Raw genomic sequence first — 16,919 nt, 5'->3', positions numbered from 1 at the left:
AGTTTTGTCCTCTAACCAAATCAGTCCCTTCCTAGCAGCAAAGGGCTCTGGCCCCCGCCCCTCCTCTTCCCCATCCCTCCTCCTCTCGCTCGCTCTCTCACTCTCTTTCTCTCTCTCCACCCCCTCCCTCCAGATCCTCTCTCTCTCTCCACCCCCTCTCGCTCTCAGGCTGAGGCGGTTGGTTCACTCCACTATGCTGTGTATGCCTGGGACGCAGCAGTGAGAGAGAGAGAGGGAGAGAGAGAGGAGAGAGAGAGAGAGAGAGAGAGAGAGAGAGAGAGAGAGAGAGAGAGAGAGAGAGAGAGAGAGAGAGAGAGAGAGAGAGAGAGAGAGAGAGAGAGAGAGAGAGAGAGAGAGAGAGAGAGAGCTGTGTGAAAGAGAGGGAGCTGTTATTTAGGTCTTTTACAGCAGACAGGGAGCAGCTTGCCCTAGGGCGAGGGGAGAACGATAGAGCAACAGAGAGCTCAGAGGAGCAGCCACAGCCAGGCAGGAACCAGCCCTGCATTCCAGACAAGGGGAAGGGAAAAGGGGGAACAGAAGTTCCAGAAGGAAAGGAGAGAACAGGCGAGAGAGAGAGAGAGAGAGAGAGAGAGAGAGAGAGAGAGAGAGAGAGAGAGAGAGAGAGAAGGAAGAGAAGGAAGAAAGGAAGGAAGGAAAAAGGAGGGAAAAGGTAGCAGGAGGCAGCAACACATCAGAGCTACAGGAGGGGTTTGAACCAGGACCTTTGCTGCTGTTGTTGTTGTTGTTGTTGTTGTACTACAGTGAGGTGACCTAGCTACTCCAGGAGGAAGAAAGAGGGGTAGGTTGAGCATCAGGGTTTATCTGTGTGTTCTCAGGAGGTAGGGACTAGGGAAGTGGTACTGTAACAGTAGAAGGAGGGTTAAAGCTCCACCACCATGTTTGACTGTATGGAAGCTCTGGGGATGGGCCCCTGCCAGCTTTATGATGTCACCAGCCGGGGTACGTGCATGCTGCGGAAGGCAAGCCCCTTCTTCGCGGGCCTGGACCCCTTCGCCTGGACCGGCAGCGCCAGCGTTCAATGTAAGTCAATGGCATCCTGTTTGCATGTCCTGTGTCACGCTCTCCCGCTGAGCTAGCTGGATGCTGGACTCAGTGTGTGCCGCTGGGCTTGTTGTTCACCCCAGGCAGGACCGCTCTAACTAGGGAGCTGACTGTCAAGGCTAGAGGGTCTAGAGCGCCCCATACCACAGAGCTCTCTCTGTGTGTGTGTGTGTGTGTGTGTGTGTGTGTGTGTGTGTGTGTGTGTGTGTGTGTGTGTGTGTGTGTGTGTGTGTGTGTGTGTGTGTGTGTGTGTGTGTGTGTGTGTGTGTGTGTGTGTGTGTGTGTGTGTGTGTGTGATTGGACAGGACGAGACTGGGACTTGGATCTCCGCCCCCACCCTCTGCCCTGCACTCACCCTCTTAACCCTCCCCCCCAAGAGCCTGTTGGGGCAACTCACCTAACTGGGACAGCTAGCTAATGCTATGCTATGCTAGTGTCTGTGTCTGTCTCTGTGTGCTTGTTTGACTTCAGAGAGGCTGTTGTGCTAAACCACAGGTTCAGGCTCGCCGTGATAATGCCAGCCACCTGAGTTCGGACCTTGCGGGGTTGGCTGTGATTGGCTGTGCATGCAAAGTAAGAAAGTACAGATGGAAAAGCGAGAGGAAAAGAGAGAGGGACATAGCGAGAAACCTGACACTTAGGACATAACGTCAGCCAGGCAGATTACTGTACATGCCTTGTTCTCGTCACAATCGCCACTGTGACGGCGTGAGCTTGACATGTGGGAACCACAGTGGTCGTGAAAGTAGTGCGCGTTTTTAGTTGGAAGTATTGTTGCTGTTAATGATATTTCTCCGGAGCTAAATAGCTATAAATGAATAAGTAGATGAATTATTCAGTTGTTAAATTGATGAATAAATTAGTAACTTGAAATGTTGCTCGGGCTTCAGAAGAGCCAAAGGGTTTTTTCTCGCTGTCTTTTTCTCTGCCAGAGTTTGAATATTTCCTCCCTCGCTCACCGCCTTCCCTCCGTCCCAGATTTCCGACACTCCTCTGGCTCTATTAACAACAGGCCTGTCTCGGACAGACAAAACTTAAGTCCATTTCCATAGGCGTCCAGGGGGCCTATGGGGCTGTCAGAAAGAGAATCCGTGTGGAAAACAAGGAGTGGGGGTGTGATGTTGTGTTGTAGGGAGCAAGCCACGAATGACACAACTAAGAAGAAAAACGCAACACACCGTCAAACCACAAAACAGTAGCTAGTTGAATTGTTGCTTCTCTGTAACCCTTCCCGTTGAGTTTTTTTTTGTTGGAACAACTGCGGTGTTGGATTCTCCCTAAGCATGGCTTTTTCATATTTGATATAGTTCAACCTTCTGCTTTCCCCCCCCCCTCCTTTTGACGGGTTCTTGGGGGCAGTCATCTGTCTTCATTACTCGTGAAGACACCAGCGTTTCAGTGGCTGTCATGCACACTGGGTTCTCTTTAATGAAGACAGATGCCCTGTCAGGCCAGGGGAGGCCTAGGGGGACTCCATGCAGACCAGCCAGCCTCTCCTCTCCTTTGCTTTATTCTTTCTTTCCTGTTCTCCTCCCTCCCTCCTCCCCTCTCATCTCCTCTCTTCTACAGCCAGCCAGGGAGCTCTCATGATAACAAGAGGAGATGTGTTGGCTGGGCTCCCTGCCTGTGCCATTAAACCCCTACAACTCATCCAGAACGCAGCAGCCCGTCTAGTGTTCAACCTTCCCAAGTTCTCTCACGTCCTCCGCTTTCTCCACTGGCTTCCAGTTGAAGCTCGCATCCGCTACAAGACCATGGTGCTTGCCTACGGAGCTGTGAGGGGAACGGCACCTCAGTACCTCCAGGCTCTGATCAGGCCCTACACCCAAATAAGGGCACTGCGTTCATCCACCTCTGGCCTGCTCGCCTCCCTACCACTGAGGAAGTACAGTTCCCGCTCAGCTCAGTCAAAACTGTTCGCTGCTCTGGCTCCCCAATGGTGGAACAAACTCCCTCACGACGCCAGGACAGCGGAGTCAATCACCACCTTCCGGAGACACCTGAAACCCCACCTCTTTAAGGAATACCTAGGATAGGATAAAGTAATCCTTCTCACCCCCCTTAAAATATTTAGATGCACTATTGTAAAGTGGTTGTTCCACTGGATGTCATAAGGTGAATGCACCAATTTGTAAGTCGCTCTGGATAAGAGCGTCTGCTAAATGACTTAAATGTAAATGTAAATGTAATGTGTTTATTTAGTCAATCAGAGACCTCACTAGTCTTTCACTCTGACCCCCACACACACATTTAAAAAGTAGCCGGTCAGGTCCCAAATGTATTTTTTATTTTTTTTTGTTCCTGGAAAGAGAGTCGAGAGAGAGAGAGAGAGAGAGAGAGAGAGAGAGGCCAGGTTGCCCTGAGGTAGGCAGAACTATCAGTCCGTGTTGCTGTGCGTGTGTGCGTGTGCATCCATGTGTGTGCGTGTGTGCGATGTGCTGTTTCTGTCCCTCTGTGCCCAATAACCGTAGTAAACAAAGTGGCCCCGTCCTACACGAGCAGCAGCCATGATAGCTCTCCTTACTTTTATTTATTTTATTTAACCTTTATTTAACCTTGCTGAACCAGTTGCCCCTCATTGTCCTCTTCAATGAGGCAGATGAATTGATGTTTAAGTCTGATCTCTCTCTCATTAGGCCTGGCCAGCTGCAGAGCACAGCGGCCGAGTCCCAAATGATACCCTACGCCCTTCACAGTGCACTGCTATGGCGTATGGGTCCTGGTCAAAAGGAGTGCACTATGAAGGGAATAGGCTGCCATTTGGGAGACAAACAGGGGGCTAGCAGCGAGCTAACGAGCTAAACTCCCCAAAAGTAGAGACACTCCGCTATGAGTGTCTCTACTCAGCTCTACTGTCATAAAATGAACAACATTCATGACTCCTTGACTCTTTTCCCGGTGAGCTGTTAAAGCATGACACTCGTTCCTACATTAGTCCTAGATATTCGGTTTGTTTCTTATTTTGTTAGGGAGGACTCTGAAACCAGAGTTAATGAAGGATTGAACATCATATTTGTTTTTAAATCGAAGATTTTTTTCCCACAACTCTCTATACGCAATCCAAACATTAGCAACACGGTGATTCATTGTTGAGTCACGTCATTATCATCCGTTTATTACTATTCTGACAAACAGACACCATGCTAATAAAGAACAGTTACTCCAAAGCAATTCTGGAAATCAGTGGAGTAGATTTTGGATTTCCTTGCGGTGTCATTGCTGTTAGTCTGCCTGGTCAGAATCAAAGGGGACTTTTAGTGTGTGGTCATGATCCGCGTTCCCGTTTTCTATCTGGCGATTGGTGACTCCTTCTCATCTGGCCAATGTCAGAGGTTACGGAGAGGCTATGGGCTGGCCAATGTCAGAGGTTACGGAGAGGCTATGGGCTGGCCAATGTCAGAGGTTACGGAGAGGCTATGGGCTGGCCAATGTCAGAGGTTACGGAGAGGCTATGGGCTGGCCAATGTCAGAGGTTACGGAGAGGCTATGGGCTGGCCAATGTCAGAGGTTACGGAGAGGCTATGGGCTGGCCAATGTCAGAGGTTACGGAGAGGCTATGGGCTGGCCAATGTCAGAGGTTACGGAGAGGCTATGGGCTGGCCAATGTCAGATCCAGGACATATTTGGTGTCTATGTAGCCTACTGCTCTTCAAGTGTCTGATGTAAATGTAGTTTGCAGTAATATGGCAGGGCTGTATGGGAAGGAAAATGGTGGGGTGATTTTGAAATGACTCCTACTGGATCATATTTGACGGTACGAATGAAAGGCGCATCTGCTGTTTCTTCACTTTCTATGTCCCTGTGCTGCAAGGATAACACAATTTCCTTTTCTCACATGTTATGGACAGGAAAAGGGTCATGGTGGAGACATACCATAATAACGCATTCAGACGTCGTCACGACGAGCTAAATTAGTCAACTTCCTATGAGACGCCGAAGGATGCCGCAGCAGTGACCGACATGCATTACCGACATGTTCTTGCACATAGAAGGATCTAGCAATTTAGCTGTAATACATGTGATAGAGTTCTATTTGAAAGCTTTCCTCTTCTTTTTGTAACCAATAGGGTGAGTCTAACTGGTCACATGTTGATTGTTTTCGATTGGATCTCTCTTCTCTCTCCTCATTGTACGCACGCGCACACGCACAAACACACACACACACACACAGCTCTTTGTTTTCCCTTAATGTACTGTTCAATGTGAATTGATGAGCTAAATGAAACAGGTCCTATAACTACCTAGCTGGGAGGAAAAGACAGGATGTGCCCCAAATGGCACCGTAGTCCCCTATATAGTGCACTGCTTTTGACCAGGGCCCAGGCGGACTCTATAGGAAATATTGTGCCCTTCGAGACGTAGCCACAGACTGCTAAGTGGTCCCTGTGACCACTGTCACACCGAGCAGTTCAGATCCTTCTCTGTCCTAACGGAACTACAGATCATTCTCTCTTGCTAATGGAACTCTGCAGTTATTTCATTAGAATTACAAAAGATCCAATTAAAAGATTAGAATGCCTGAGGGGGCAGGACTGTGAATAGATAGTTGGTTGGCTGGTTGGTGAGGAGGGATGGTTAGGAGCGATTGTGTGTGTGTGTGTGTGTGTGTGTGTGTGTGTGTGTGTGTGTGTGTGTGTGTGTGTGTGTGTGTGTGTGTGTGTGTGTGTGTGTGTGTGTGTGTGTGTGTGTGTGTGTGTGTGTGTGTGTGTGTGTGTGTGTGTGTGTGTGTGTGTGTGCGTGCGCGCGTGCGTGAGAGAGACTTGGGGTGGGGTGAGGGGTACATTGCATGGAAGGGCAGCAGCAGGAATGTGGACTAGTCAGTGCTGTAATACAGACATAAACCCTGCTGATCCCGTCAGCATCACGTCAAATGGAAGTGTACGAAGTTAAAAGGCTTAAAGAGTCAGCTGATTGCCAGGTCACTGCAGCGTAACTGATACGACCGAGGGAAAAGAAAAACCGTCATTTCTCCTTTTGAATTTCAAACAGCCATTGTGTGCCACACAGACATGCACACACCTAGGCCTGATCCTTCATACACTGCCCTTAAACTTCTATTTGTTCAGTGAAGGAATAGTAGAGTTTTTAGACAAAGTGCAGGCTAAAATAACACACATCCCGAACCCAATGCTGGCTAGACATTCTTGCAAGGCCTGTCTGTCTGGCTGTGTGTGTGTGTGTGGGTGGGTGTTAGACTTGGGTGTGAATGAGAAGGTGTAAATCTACCTGTGTCCGCATGTGTCGGTGTGTGTGCATAGCGCGCACGCATGTGTAAGCGCTTGCTTGTGTCTGTGTGCCCGTAGCCCAAAACCACTGGCGCTGGGACTGCTGTGTCAGACCCACAGACAGGGTTAGGTTAGCCAGGACGTGCCAAGGCTAGATTCCACAGTGGCTTGCTGGAATCTAGCTCCACACTGTCCTGACAGCTTATAACCCTTCCACACTGTAAACTGTAAATAGGACAGATCTGTCTGTTAGTCTAATCAACATAACCTGGATGGGCACCAGTCACCTCACATGCACTGGCTAGCTTTCTCTTTATACGTGATCACTACACTCTACACAATCTAGTACATAAACTACAAAAGTACTAATTTCAACCCACATGGATGCAAAAGGGACAGATGCCCTGTTTCCTTTTTGTGTTGTCTTGCTAACTTCTATGGTCATTGTCAAGCCGAACATGGAGGACAGCTGATACCAGCACAAACAGTCCTGGGACCAGGCTATCTCTTCCCATCCATGTGGGTTGAAATCAGTGTTTTTATGGGTGTTGTTGTTGATGAGCTAGGTTATTCTCCTCTTCCCAATCTGGTCCCAGATCTGTTTGTGCTGTCTCACCAACTCCTATGGGTCATTGTTGCGGCAAAATGACCATCCGAGAGGGCAATGCAGTAGCACAAACAGATCTGCGACCAGGCTTTCTCTTCCTGTCCGTGTGGGTTGAAATCTGTGCTTTTATATATATATGTTGTTTATGAACCAGATTTCTTAGAAGCAGTGATTATGTCTGTCAGCCACAGGACCACAATGGTAGCTCCCACCTCAAGTGACACAGCTATACCCCAACCTCAAGTTACGCAGCTATACCTCAACCTCAAGTTACACAGCTAACCCTAACCCCAACCTCAAGTTACACAGCTAACCCTAACCTCAACCTCAAGTTACGCAGCTAACCCTAACCCCAACCTCAAGTTACACAGCTAACCCTAACCTCAACCTCAAGTTACACAGCTAACCCTAACCTCAACCTCAAGTTACACAGCTAACCCTAACCTCAACCTCAAGTTACACAGCTAACCCTAACCTCAACCTCAAGTTACACAGCTAACCCTAACCTCAACCTCAAGTTACACAGCTAACCCTAACCTCAACCTCAAGTTACACAGCTAACCCTAAACCCAACCTCAAGTTACGCAGCTACACCCCAACCTCAAGTTACGCAGCTACACCCCAACTTCAAGTTACGCAGCTATACCCCAACCTCAAGTTACACAGCTAACCCTAACCTCAACCTCAAGTTACACAGCTAACCCTAAACCCAACCTCAAGTTACGCAGCTATACCCCAACCTCAAGTTACGCAGCTACACCCCAACCTCAAGTTACACAGCTAACCCTAACCCCAACCTCAAGTTACACAGCTAACCCTAACCCCAACCTCAAGTTACGCAGCTATACCCCAACCTCAAGTTACGCAGCTACACCCCAACCTCAAGTTACACAGCTAACCCTAACCCCAACCTCAAGTAATGCAGCTATACCCCAACCTCAAGTAATGCAGCTATACCCCAACCTCAAGTTACACAGCTACACCCCAACCTCAAGTTACACAGCTATACCCCAACCTCAAGTTACACAGCTATACCCCAACCTCAAGTGACACAGCTAACCCTAACCCCAACCTCAAGTTACGCAGCTACACCCCAACCTCAAGTTACGCAGCTACACCCCAACCTCAAGTTACGCAGCTATACCCCAACCTCAAGTTACACAGCTACACCCCAACCTCAAGTGACACAGCTAACCCTAACCCCAACCTCAAGTTACGCAGCTACACCCCAACCTCAAGTGACACAGCTAACCCTAACCCCAACCTCAAGTTACACAGCTACACCCCAACCTCAAGTGACACAGCTAACCCTAACCCCAACCTCAAGTTACGCAGCTACACCCCAACCTCAAGTGACACAGCTAACCCTAACCCCAACCTCAAGTTACACAGCTACACCCCAACCTCAAGTGACACAGCTAACCCTAACCCCAACCTCAAGTTACACAGCTAACCCTAACCCCAACCTCAAGTTACACAGCTACACCCCAACCTCAAGTTACGCAGCTACACCCCAACCTCAAGTTACACAGCTAAACCTAACCCCAACCTCAAGTGACACAGCTAAACCTAACCCCAACCTCAAGTTACACAGCTACACCCCAACCTCAAGTAACACAGCTAAACCTAACCCCAACCTCAAGTTACACAGCTACACCCCAACCTCAAGTGACACAGCTAACCCTAACCCCAACCTCAAGTTACACAGCTACACCCCAACCTCAAGTTACACAGCTACACCCCAACCTCAAGTTACGCAGCTACACCCCAACCTCAAGTTACACAGCTAACCCTAACCTCAACCTCAAGTGACACAGCTAACCCTAACCTCAACCTCAAGTTACACAGCTAATCCTAACCTCAACCTCAAGTGAATTCAAACGTTTGTGTCCCAGAGTCTCCTACCCACATAGTCTGAACCGACAGGGAATATGTTGCCAAATGGCACCACATTCCCGACATTGTGCACTATTTCTGCGATAGTGCTGCATGTGCACTATATAGGGAATAGGTAATAGGCTGCCATTTGGTACCCAGCCCCATGGCTCATACAGTATGAGGATGGAAGGAAGGTGAGGGCTTTCAAAGAGCTTAGATTCAATGGTTTGCGAACCAATGTGGTGCTAAGGAAAGTCAAGGACTTATTTCCATTGTGGTCCTCAAAATGCTTTCACAAACAGTATGGTTGTTTGGTGGGCACAAAGGAAGTGTCTCTCGCTGCCACCAATCCCTGTTGGCATTGTGCTTGTTTACGGTTAGCAGTGTTTGCCTGCGAGGCACTTTCCCCACTCTGCTGAGGCGTGGGCAATGGGCTTCCGGGCTGGTGTGTGTGTGTGTGTGTGTGCTTGCGTGCAACTGTGTATGTGTGTGTGTGTTTGTCCGTCTGGAACCATGTGTGAGCTCAGTGTGAAGGGAGAGGTTCTGTTACCAGCATGTTATTGATTGACGGCTTGGCTCCACCGTTGCTAGGGCCCACTGTTATGAGAGGCTCAGGCCAGACACGGAGAGAATGAGAGCGAGAGGAGATGGAGGGAGACTCCACTCTGTGTGAATGGGTTGTGTTTACGCAGCAGACACACAGTGGTTAGAATGTATTTATTCCCATTACCTTAGCAGAGTGTTGGAGAGTGACTGGGGCTTTGGTTGGGCTGGACTGGTGGGGGTGGGGGGCACCCCATGTACTGTGCCACATAGCCACTCTGCCAGGTACTGTGCCATATAGCCACTCTGCCAGGTACTGTGCCATATAGCCACTCTGCCAGGTACTGTGCCATATAGCCACTCTGCCAGGTACTGTGCCATATAGCCACTCTGCCAGGTACTGTGCCACATAGCCACTCTGCCAGGTACTGTGCCACATAGCCACTCTGCCAGGTACTGTGCCATATAGCCACTCTGCCAGGTACTGTGCCATATAGCCACTCTGCCAGGTACTGTGCCATATAGCCACTCTGCCAGGTACTGTGCCACATAACCACTCTGCCAGGTACTGTGCCACATAGCCACTCTGCCAGGTACTGTGCCATATAGCCACTCTGCCAGGTACTGTGCCACATAGCCACTCTGTTATCTCTGCGGTGTGTGTGTTTTGGAAGTATGGTCACTGATGAAGAACGGTCATGTGTTGTCATGCGTATCTGCGTTAAAAAGGTGCGCCTTTCAGTACTTCAGAAGGCATGTGCTCGTGTGAGTTGGTGTGTGTGTGTGTGCGTGTGCATCTGTGCGTGTGCCTTGGCCCAGTACCACAGCCCAGTCTCTGCAGTCCCCTAGGAACTCTGTCTGTGTCTGTCAGTTTGAAGCCAACAACAGAACTTCACGTGCCCCGGCTCAATCCTCTCACTCCTCTACTGGAGACATCCATCTTTTTGAATGGATGTCTGCTGTCGTGCTGGAGTCAGCTTGTCAACAAGTGGCTATCAGACAGCTAGCTTTCACTTTGGAGTTATAAACCGGATTCATGCTCTATTTAGGAAAGCTGTGTTGGTTCAAAATAAAACGCTATTGTGGTTCAACTTGTTAATGGAGCAGTTCTTCGTCTCAAGGTGACTCACGGGTGTTACTTCAGGTAGCCTGGTCCCGGATCTGTTTTGTGCTGTTTAGCCAACTCATGTTCTATGGTCTTGTCACTGGCTAAACGGCACAAACCGATCTGAGACCTGGCTAGATCAAAAGGGAACTTATTTGACTTTTTAACCAGTGGACCTCTGCAGACAGAGTGAGGTGTTCTCAGCTCTGTCATCATATAGAGTCATTGTCTGAATCTCCCCACCCGTAGTGAACGTTGGGCAACCCCTTCCCTTAGTCAGGTGGTTGCCAAGCTAAAGTGAAAAGTAAGAGCCTCACGTACACAAACACGTCATTTCTCTATTTTCTGTTGCTCAAAGCAGAAGTTTCTCAGGCTGTGTTTTGCCATCTGAAGTGACTGGTGACTGGTGCCAGGATCAGTCAGGCCAACTGCATGCAGGGGAAAGTCAAAACATGACTTAGGCTGCGGCTTAACTGGCACCCTATTCCCTATATAGTGCACTACTTTTGGCTAGGGCCCATAGGGGCCCTGGTCAAACGTAGTGCACTGTATAGGGAACAGGGTGCAATTTAAGACGCAACTTTATTCTCAGTACCAAAACGTACAGATTGCTACCACTCTCTCGCAAACGCAAATCATGTTGACAGCAGTCTCTCTCAGTCTTTGACAGCAGCAGTTCTAGTCAGACAGAGACAAAAAAAAGATACATACACAATCGGTCAAACGTTTGGGAGCATCTAAGCATTCAAGGGTTTTCTTTATTTGGACTATTTTCTACATTGTAGAATAATAGTGAAGACATCAAAACTATGAAATAACACATATGGAATCATGTACAACCCAAAAAGTGTTACATAAATCTATTTTAGATTGGAGATTCTTCCAAAAGCCATCCTTTGCCTTGATGACAGCTTTGCACACTCTTGGCATTCTCTCAACCAGATTCACGAGGTAATCACCTGGAATGCATTTCAATTAACAGGTGTGCCTTCTTCAAAGTGAATCTGTGGATTTTCTTTCCTTCTTAATGCGTTTGAGCCAATCAGTTGTGTTGTGACAAGGTAGGGGGTGGAATCCAGAAGATATCCCTATTTGGTGAAAGACCAAGTCCATATTATGGCAAGAACAGCTCAAATAAGCATAATTCCATATGCGTTATTTCATAGTTTTGATTTCTTCACTATTATTCTACAATGTAGAAAATAGTAAAAATGCAGAAAAACCCTTGAATGAGTAGGCGTTCTAAAACCTTTTGACCAGAACTGTATGTACGGAGAATCTGGGCTAAGAACAGTGTAAAGTCGCTCTGTATACGAGCGACTGCTCAATGACCAAAAATGTCATTGTAATGTAAGCAGAGCTAGCCTGGTTCCAGGTCTGTTTGTGCTGTATAGCCCAACTCCTATAGTATGACAGTGACCTCAGGAGATCGCAAGAACAGCACACACAAAAGAAATCTGGGACTAGGCTAATGTTAAAGTGTGATCTACCCCAAACAGGGCAGGGTTTCTGTAGTTGTGGAGCCATGAGTAGTACTGTTGTTGTTTACATTGTCCTCGTTTTTCCCTCACGTCCTGCCACGGTGGGCTACTTCTACTTTTCAGGTTTCTATTGTTGTGTGGAGGAAGCAATAGCAATCGAATGAGCTGCAGTAGCGCTAGTTGCAGAGACAGACAGACAGACAGACAGACAGACAGACAGACAGACAGACAGACAGACAGACAGACAGACAGACAGACAGACAGACAGACAGACAGACAGACAGACAGACAGACAGACAGACAGACAGACAGACAGACAGACAGACAGACAGACAAGAGGTAGCACTACAGGTGGTGAGAGGAAGGCTAGGCGGACAGACGACGGCCCAGGGATAGCATTTTTTTTTTACCAGTTTGGAGACGAACGTCTCCTGTCCCCACCACCAGACAGACACGGAGGGTTCAAATAATATTTGTTTCCTTCCAAACGCTGTCAGTCTGTCTGAGTAATAGCTGAGGCCTGTACCACTGCCAGATCTGGGTTACTGTAGGCAGCAGTCACTGAAGAAGACTGCTCTCTTTCATGGTGCTTGTGGCCAGATGAACAGTCGGCTGGTGCTCACCACAGGATGCAGGGGGAGATTATCTGCACATTTGGACTTGTCTGTCTGCTTCCTCCTGCCTTCAGAATAGCCTGTTACACTGCATGATTACATCTGATTCATTTCTGAGACGTTCCTTTTGTAAAATGCCCACTTCTGTTGGTTCCCCCCTCTCCTCCGCAGGTCTTTCTTTAGGCGGCCCCGGGGGCTTGAAGGGGGCCGCCGGTGGTGGTGGGTAGTATGGCTGTTTGAAGCTCGGTGTGGTTTGACAGGCTGGTCTGGTGGTGGGATGCAGGAACAGAAAGGGAGTTAACTCTGTGCCAGTAGCTGTTGGCTTGGCTGGCTCCATCAAGGCCCAGAAATCAAAAGTCTCTTTTTATGAGGTGTTGTAAAGAAGAAAGGCTGGTTTGAAGGAGTGTGCCGCTCTGCGCCTGTCTCAGACTGAAACGCCACGGGGACACAAGCGGGTTACCGGTCCCACCTGCTGCCTGCCTGCCTTCCTGCTCTGGTCTGGGCTGCCTGCCTGCCTTCCTGCTCTGGTCTGGGCTGCCTGCCTGCCTTCCTGCTCTGGCCTGGGCTGCCTGCCTGCCTTCCTGCTCTGGTCTGGGCTGCCTGCCTGCCTTCCTGCTCTGGTCTGGGCTGCCTGCCTGCCTTCCTGCTCTGGTCTGGGCTGCCTGCCTGCCTTCCTGCTCTGGTCTGGGCTGCCTGCCTGCCTGCCTGCTCTGGTCTGGGCTGCCTGCCTGCCTTCCTGCTCTGGTCTGGGCTGCCTGCCTGCCTGCCTTCCTGGTCTGCCTGCCTTCCTGCTCTGCTCTGGTCTGGGCTGCCTGCCTTCCTGCTCTGCTCTGGTCTGGGCTGCCCACCTTGTCTGGATGTTTGAAGTTTCAACGTTTATCTTACAGGACACAGCAGGTGTAAGACAGTGAAATCTTTCCCAAACAACGCAGTATTTAATGTCAAGGCAAGAGGGAATAATATCAATACAATACAATGAGTAATATAGGAGGGAACCATAGAAGGTACGCTGCTGTATATGCAGGGTCAGTACCAGGAGCATACTTACAATCTGCAGGTACAGAACTCACAACATTATAGAACTCAGAACGTCAGGTCTATACGTCAGAAAACACACTTATGCAATATTTGCATTTGTGGAACGGGGACTGGTGATTCTTCATGTACATGGCAATGCCATAGAGTGCTTTTCTCTCTCTTTCTCTCTATCTCGCTCTCTCTCAGACAGTGTGCATACACACATATGTCTGCGTGTGTGTTTCGTGACTTGGTGCTGGTTATGACAGCAGGGTGAAAAGTCCTGTGGGGTGGGTTAAGTTGGTGGGTTCTCTGCTCTGTCTACATTGGTGTTTCCTCTCCTCTTCTCCCCCTCTCCCTTCCTCTCCCTCTCCACTCCTCTCCTCTCCCTCTCCTTCTTTTCCTCTCCTCTCCCTCTCTTTCATCTCCTCTCCCTCTCCTCCCCTCCTCGCCCTCTCCCTCCTCTTCTCTCCCTCCCCTCCTCTCCCCTTCTCCCTCTCCTCTCCCCCCTCTCCTCTCCACCGCACCCTTCTCTTCCTCTCCTCCTCTCCCTCTCCTCATCTCATCCTCTCATCTCCTCCCCTCGCCTCTGAGTGCTGAACCAGTCCCTGTCCAGTTTTATTTATCACAGGCCTGGAAGAGTCCAGACAAGCTGAAAAATGGACAGGTACACAGTGATTCAAGAGAGCTTACAGCAATAGAGCTTGAACAGTAAAAGTCATCAGGATGATTGGCAATGTTTCAACCTGTCTTGACCACAGGGGTATAGAGCTGCTAGTGTCAGTAGAGAGAAGAATTTAGCCCAGGGTTGGTACATGAGCTGTCAACCCATGTAAAAAGCCATGACGCCACAGGGGGGAGACGATAAAGAACTGCATCAGAGCCTCCGGAAGAAGGGAGTGCGACAAAAGAAAGAGGAAGGAAACGTGTATGGTGCTGAAGGGCCTTACACAAGAGGGGTGGCAGGAAGAGGTGGGCAGAGAGAGAGAGAGACCGAGGGAGGGAGAGACTGAGGGAGACCGAGGGAGGGAGAGACTGAGGGAGACCGAGAGAGGGAGAGACAGAGGGAGGGCGAGAGAGAGCGAGGGAGGGAGAGAGAGAGAGAGAGAGAGAGAGAGAGAGAGAGAGAGAGAGAGACCGGGGGAGAGAGACTGAGGGAGACTGAGGGGAGAGACAGAGGGAGACCGAGAGAGGGAGAGACAGAGGGAGGGCGAGAGATACCGAGGGAGGGAGGGCGAGAGAGACTGAGGGAGACCGAGAGAGGGAGAGACAGAGGGAGACCGAGAGAGGGAGAGACAGAGGGAGGGCGAGAGAGACCGAGGGAGGGAGAGAGAGAGAGAGAGAGAGACCGGGGGAGGGAGAGACTGAGGGAGACCGAGAGAGGGAGAGACAGAGGGAGGGCGAGAGATACCGAGGGAGGAGAGAGAGAGAGAAATAGAGAGAGAGAGAGAGAGAGAGGGAGGGGAGGGAGAGACAGGGAGACCGAGAGAGGGAGAGACAGAGGGCGAGAGAGACCGGGGAGAGAGAGAGAGAGAGAGAGAGAGAGAGAGAGAGAGAGAGAGAGAGGGGGAGGGAGAGACTGAGGGAGACCGAGAGAGGGAGAGACAGAGGGAGAGAGAGGCTGGGAGAGACCGAGATAGGGAGAGACAGAGGGAGGGAGAGACAGAAAGAGAGAGAGACAGAAAGAGAGAGAGAGAGAGGGAGAGACCGAGGGAGGGAGAGACAGAAATAGAGAGAGAGAGAGACCGAGGGAGGGAGAGACAGAAAGAGAGAGAGACAGAAAGAGAGAGAGGTGGCACGAAACTGGCACGACAAACAATGGAGGGATGCCACTCTCTCTGTCCCCTATGTTGTGGCACAGGCTCGTTCTGGGGTTAGCGTGATACAGTGGAGTAGTAGAGACACCCATCAACAGTTGGAGAATCCCTATCTTTTTGTCTGTAGTGCAGTATTAAAGTAAAGCAGGGCTCTTCCGGTAGGGCCATAGCCTTGTGCCATTGGGTTTAGGTGCCAGGGGCTCTTCCCAGTGGGTCAGCTTACCTTTCTGCCCCCACTGTTCCACAAGCTCCTCTCAATCTGGTGCCCTTCTGTCAGTCTGTCAGGCAACCCTGTCTCGTCTACACAGACACAACTGTCCTTCGCTCCCTCGCACACTGCCTCACACATACGTGCACAGGACACCCTTACTTAGTCATGTGACTTTCCACATGTGAAATCATGTGGTTTTTCTGTAAGGGCACACAGACAAAGCACAAAACGCGTGCCCACGCGCAGGCACACACACACACACACACACACACACACACACACACACACACACACACACACACACACACACACACACACAGTAGGCACACACAGTAGGCACACACACAGTACACACACACACAGTACACACACACAGTACACACACACACACACAGTACACACACACAGTACACACACACACAGTAGGCACACACACAGTACACACACACACACACAGTACACACACACACACAGTACACACACAGTACACACACACACACACACACAGTACACACACACACACAGTACACACACACACACACACACAGTGTTCAGATAGTCTCGGCCAATCTCATCTCACTCTCTGGCCTCTGACAGTGACATGCAAGGGAAATAAAACACAGCTGTGGGTTCAGTAATGAAGTTAGAGATGTGGCCATCGGTGGAATGTAACAGTCTGCAGTAAACACGGCCAATACAAAGAGCGATAAACAGCGTCACAACTAGCAGATACAAGCACCGCGGCACTTCAGAGCAGTACAGTGTGTGGAAGCCGAGAGCAGAGGAGTGGAGCCTGAAGAGACTGGGCAGAGCCACTGGCTGGAAGAGTGCCCACTCTGAATTCAAAGTCCACAGTTCTATTCGCATACAGGCTAGCACACACACACACACGCACACACACGCACGCACGCACACACACACACACCCTCACTCACATGCCAAGACTCTCTGGAACAGTGTCCCAGTGAAGACTCAATCATACCCACAGTCACGTAGACCACATCGACAGGCAGTCTATTGTGAAAGAATAGTTGTTCCTCTGCCAGGGTGTCATATGCTAGCCGAGCTGCTCGGGTTAAAATGAGGGTTGTGCAACAACACAAAACGCCTGAGGCACTAGAGCTGGGCGATATGGACAGAGAGCCATACCAGAATAATGAGAAATACAATGATATGTTTATAATGTTCATTTGCACCAGTTAAGCTACTTTCGTATATTACCTTACCCTTACAACTACTACTACTACTAGGAATGTTGTAACTATCAAATGTACCGTCAGTAATAGCCTGTATTAGCAGACTTATTTCATTTCTCACTTATCGTGATTATCGATACCAGTTCACTGCCCTCGATAAATG

At 49.6% G+C, this 16,919-nt stretch overlaps 1 protein-coding gene across 8 annotated transcripts in view; it reads left to right on the top strand.

Moving 5' to 3' along the window:
• The window catches only part of LOC124046078 (retinoic acid receptor gamma-A), a 93,064-nt gene that overhangs the window by 61,112 nt on the left and 15,033 nt on the right, over positions 1-16,919 (top strand). The window contains exon 1 of one of the 8 annotated variants that reach the window (XM_046366064.1): positions 303-1,041. The exons of 6 other annotated variants lie outside the window; for them this stretch is intronic. In XM_046366064.1, coding sequence (XP_046222020.1) covers positions 897-1,041 — 145 coding nt within the window. In that variant the 5' untranslated portion in view covers positions 303-896. Of the gene's footprint in view, positions 1-302; positions 1,042-16,919 lie in introns of those variants that run through there. One more of the 8 variants, XM_046366065.1, reaches the window with a different exon arrangement.

The sequence above is a fragment of the Oncorhynchus gorbuscha genome, linkage group LG10, assembly GCF_021184085.1.
Source record: "Oncorhynchus gorbuscha isolate QuinsamMale2020 ecotype Even-year linkage group LG10, OgorEven_v1.0, whole genome shotgun sequence".
In the NCBI taxonomy this organism is placed as follows: Eukaryota; Metazoa; Chordata; class Actinopteri; order Salmoniformes; family Salmonidae; genus Oncorhynchus; species Oncorhynchus gorbuscha.
This window is presented reverse-complemented; position numbering and strand designations above follow the sequence as displayed.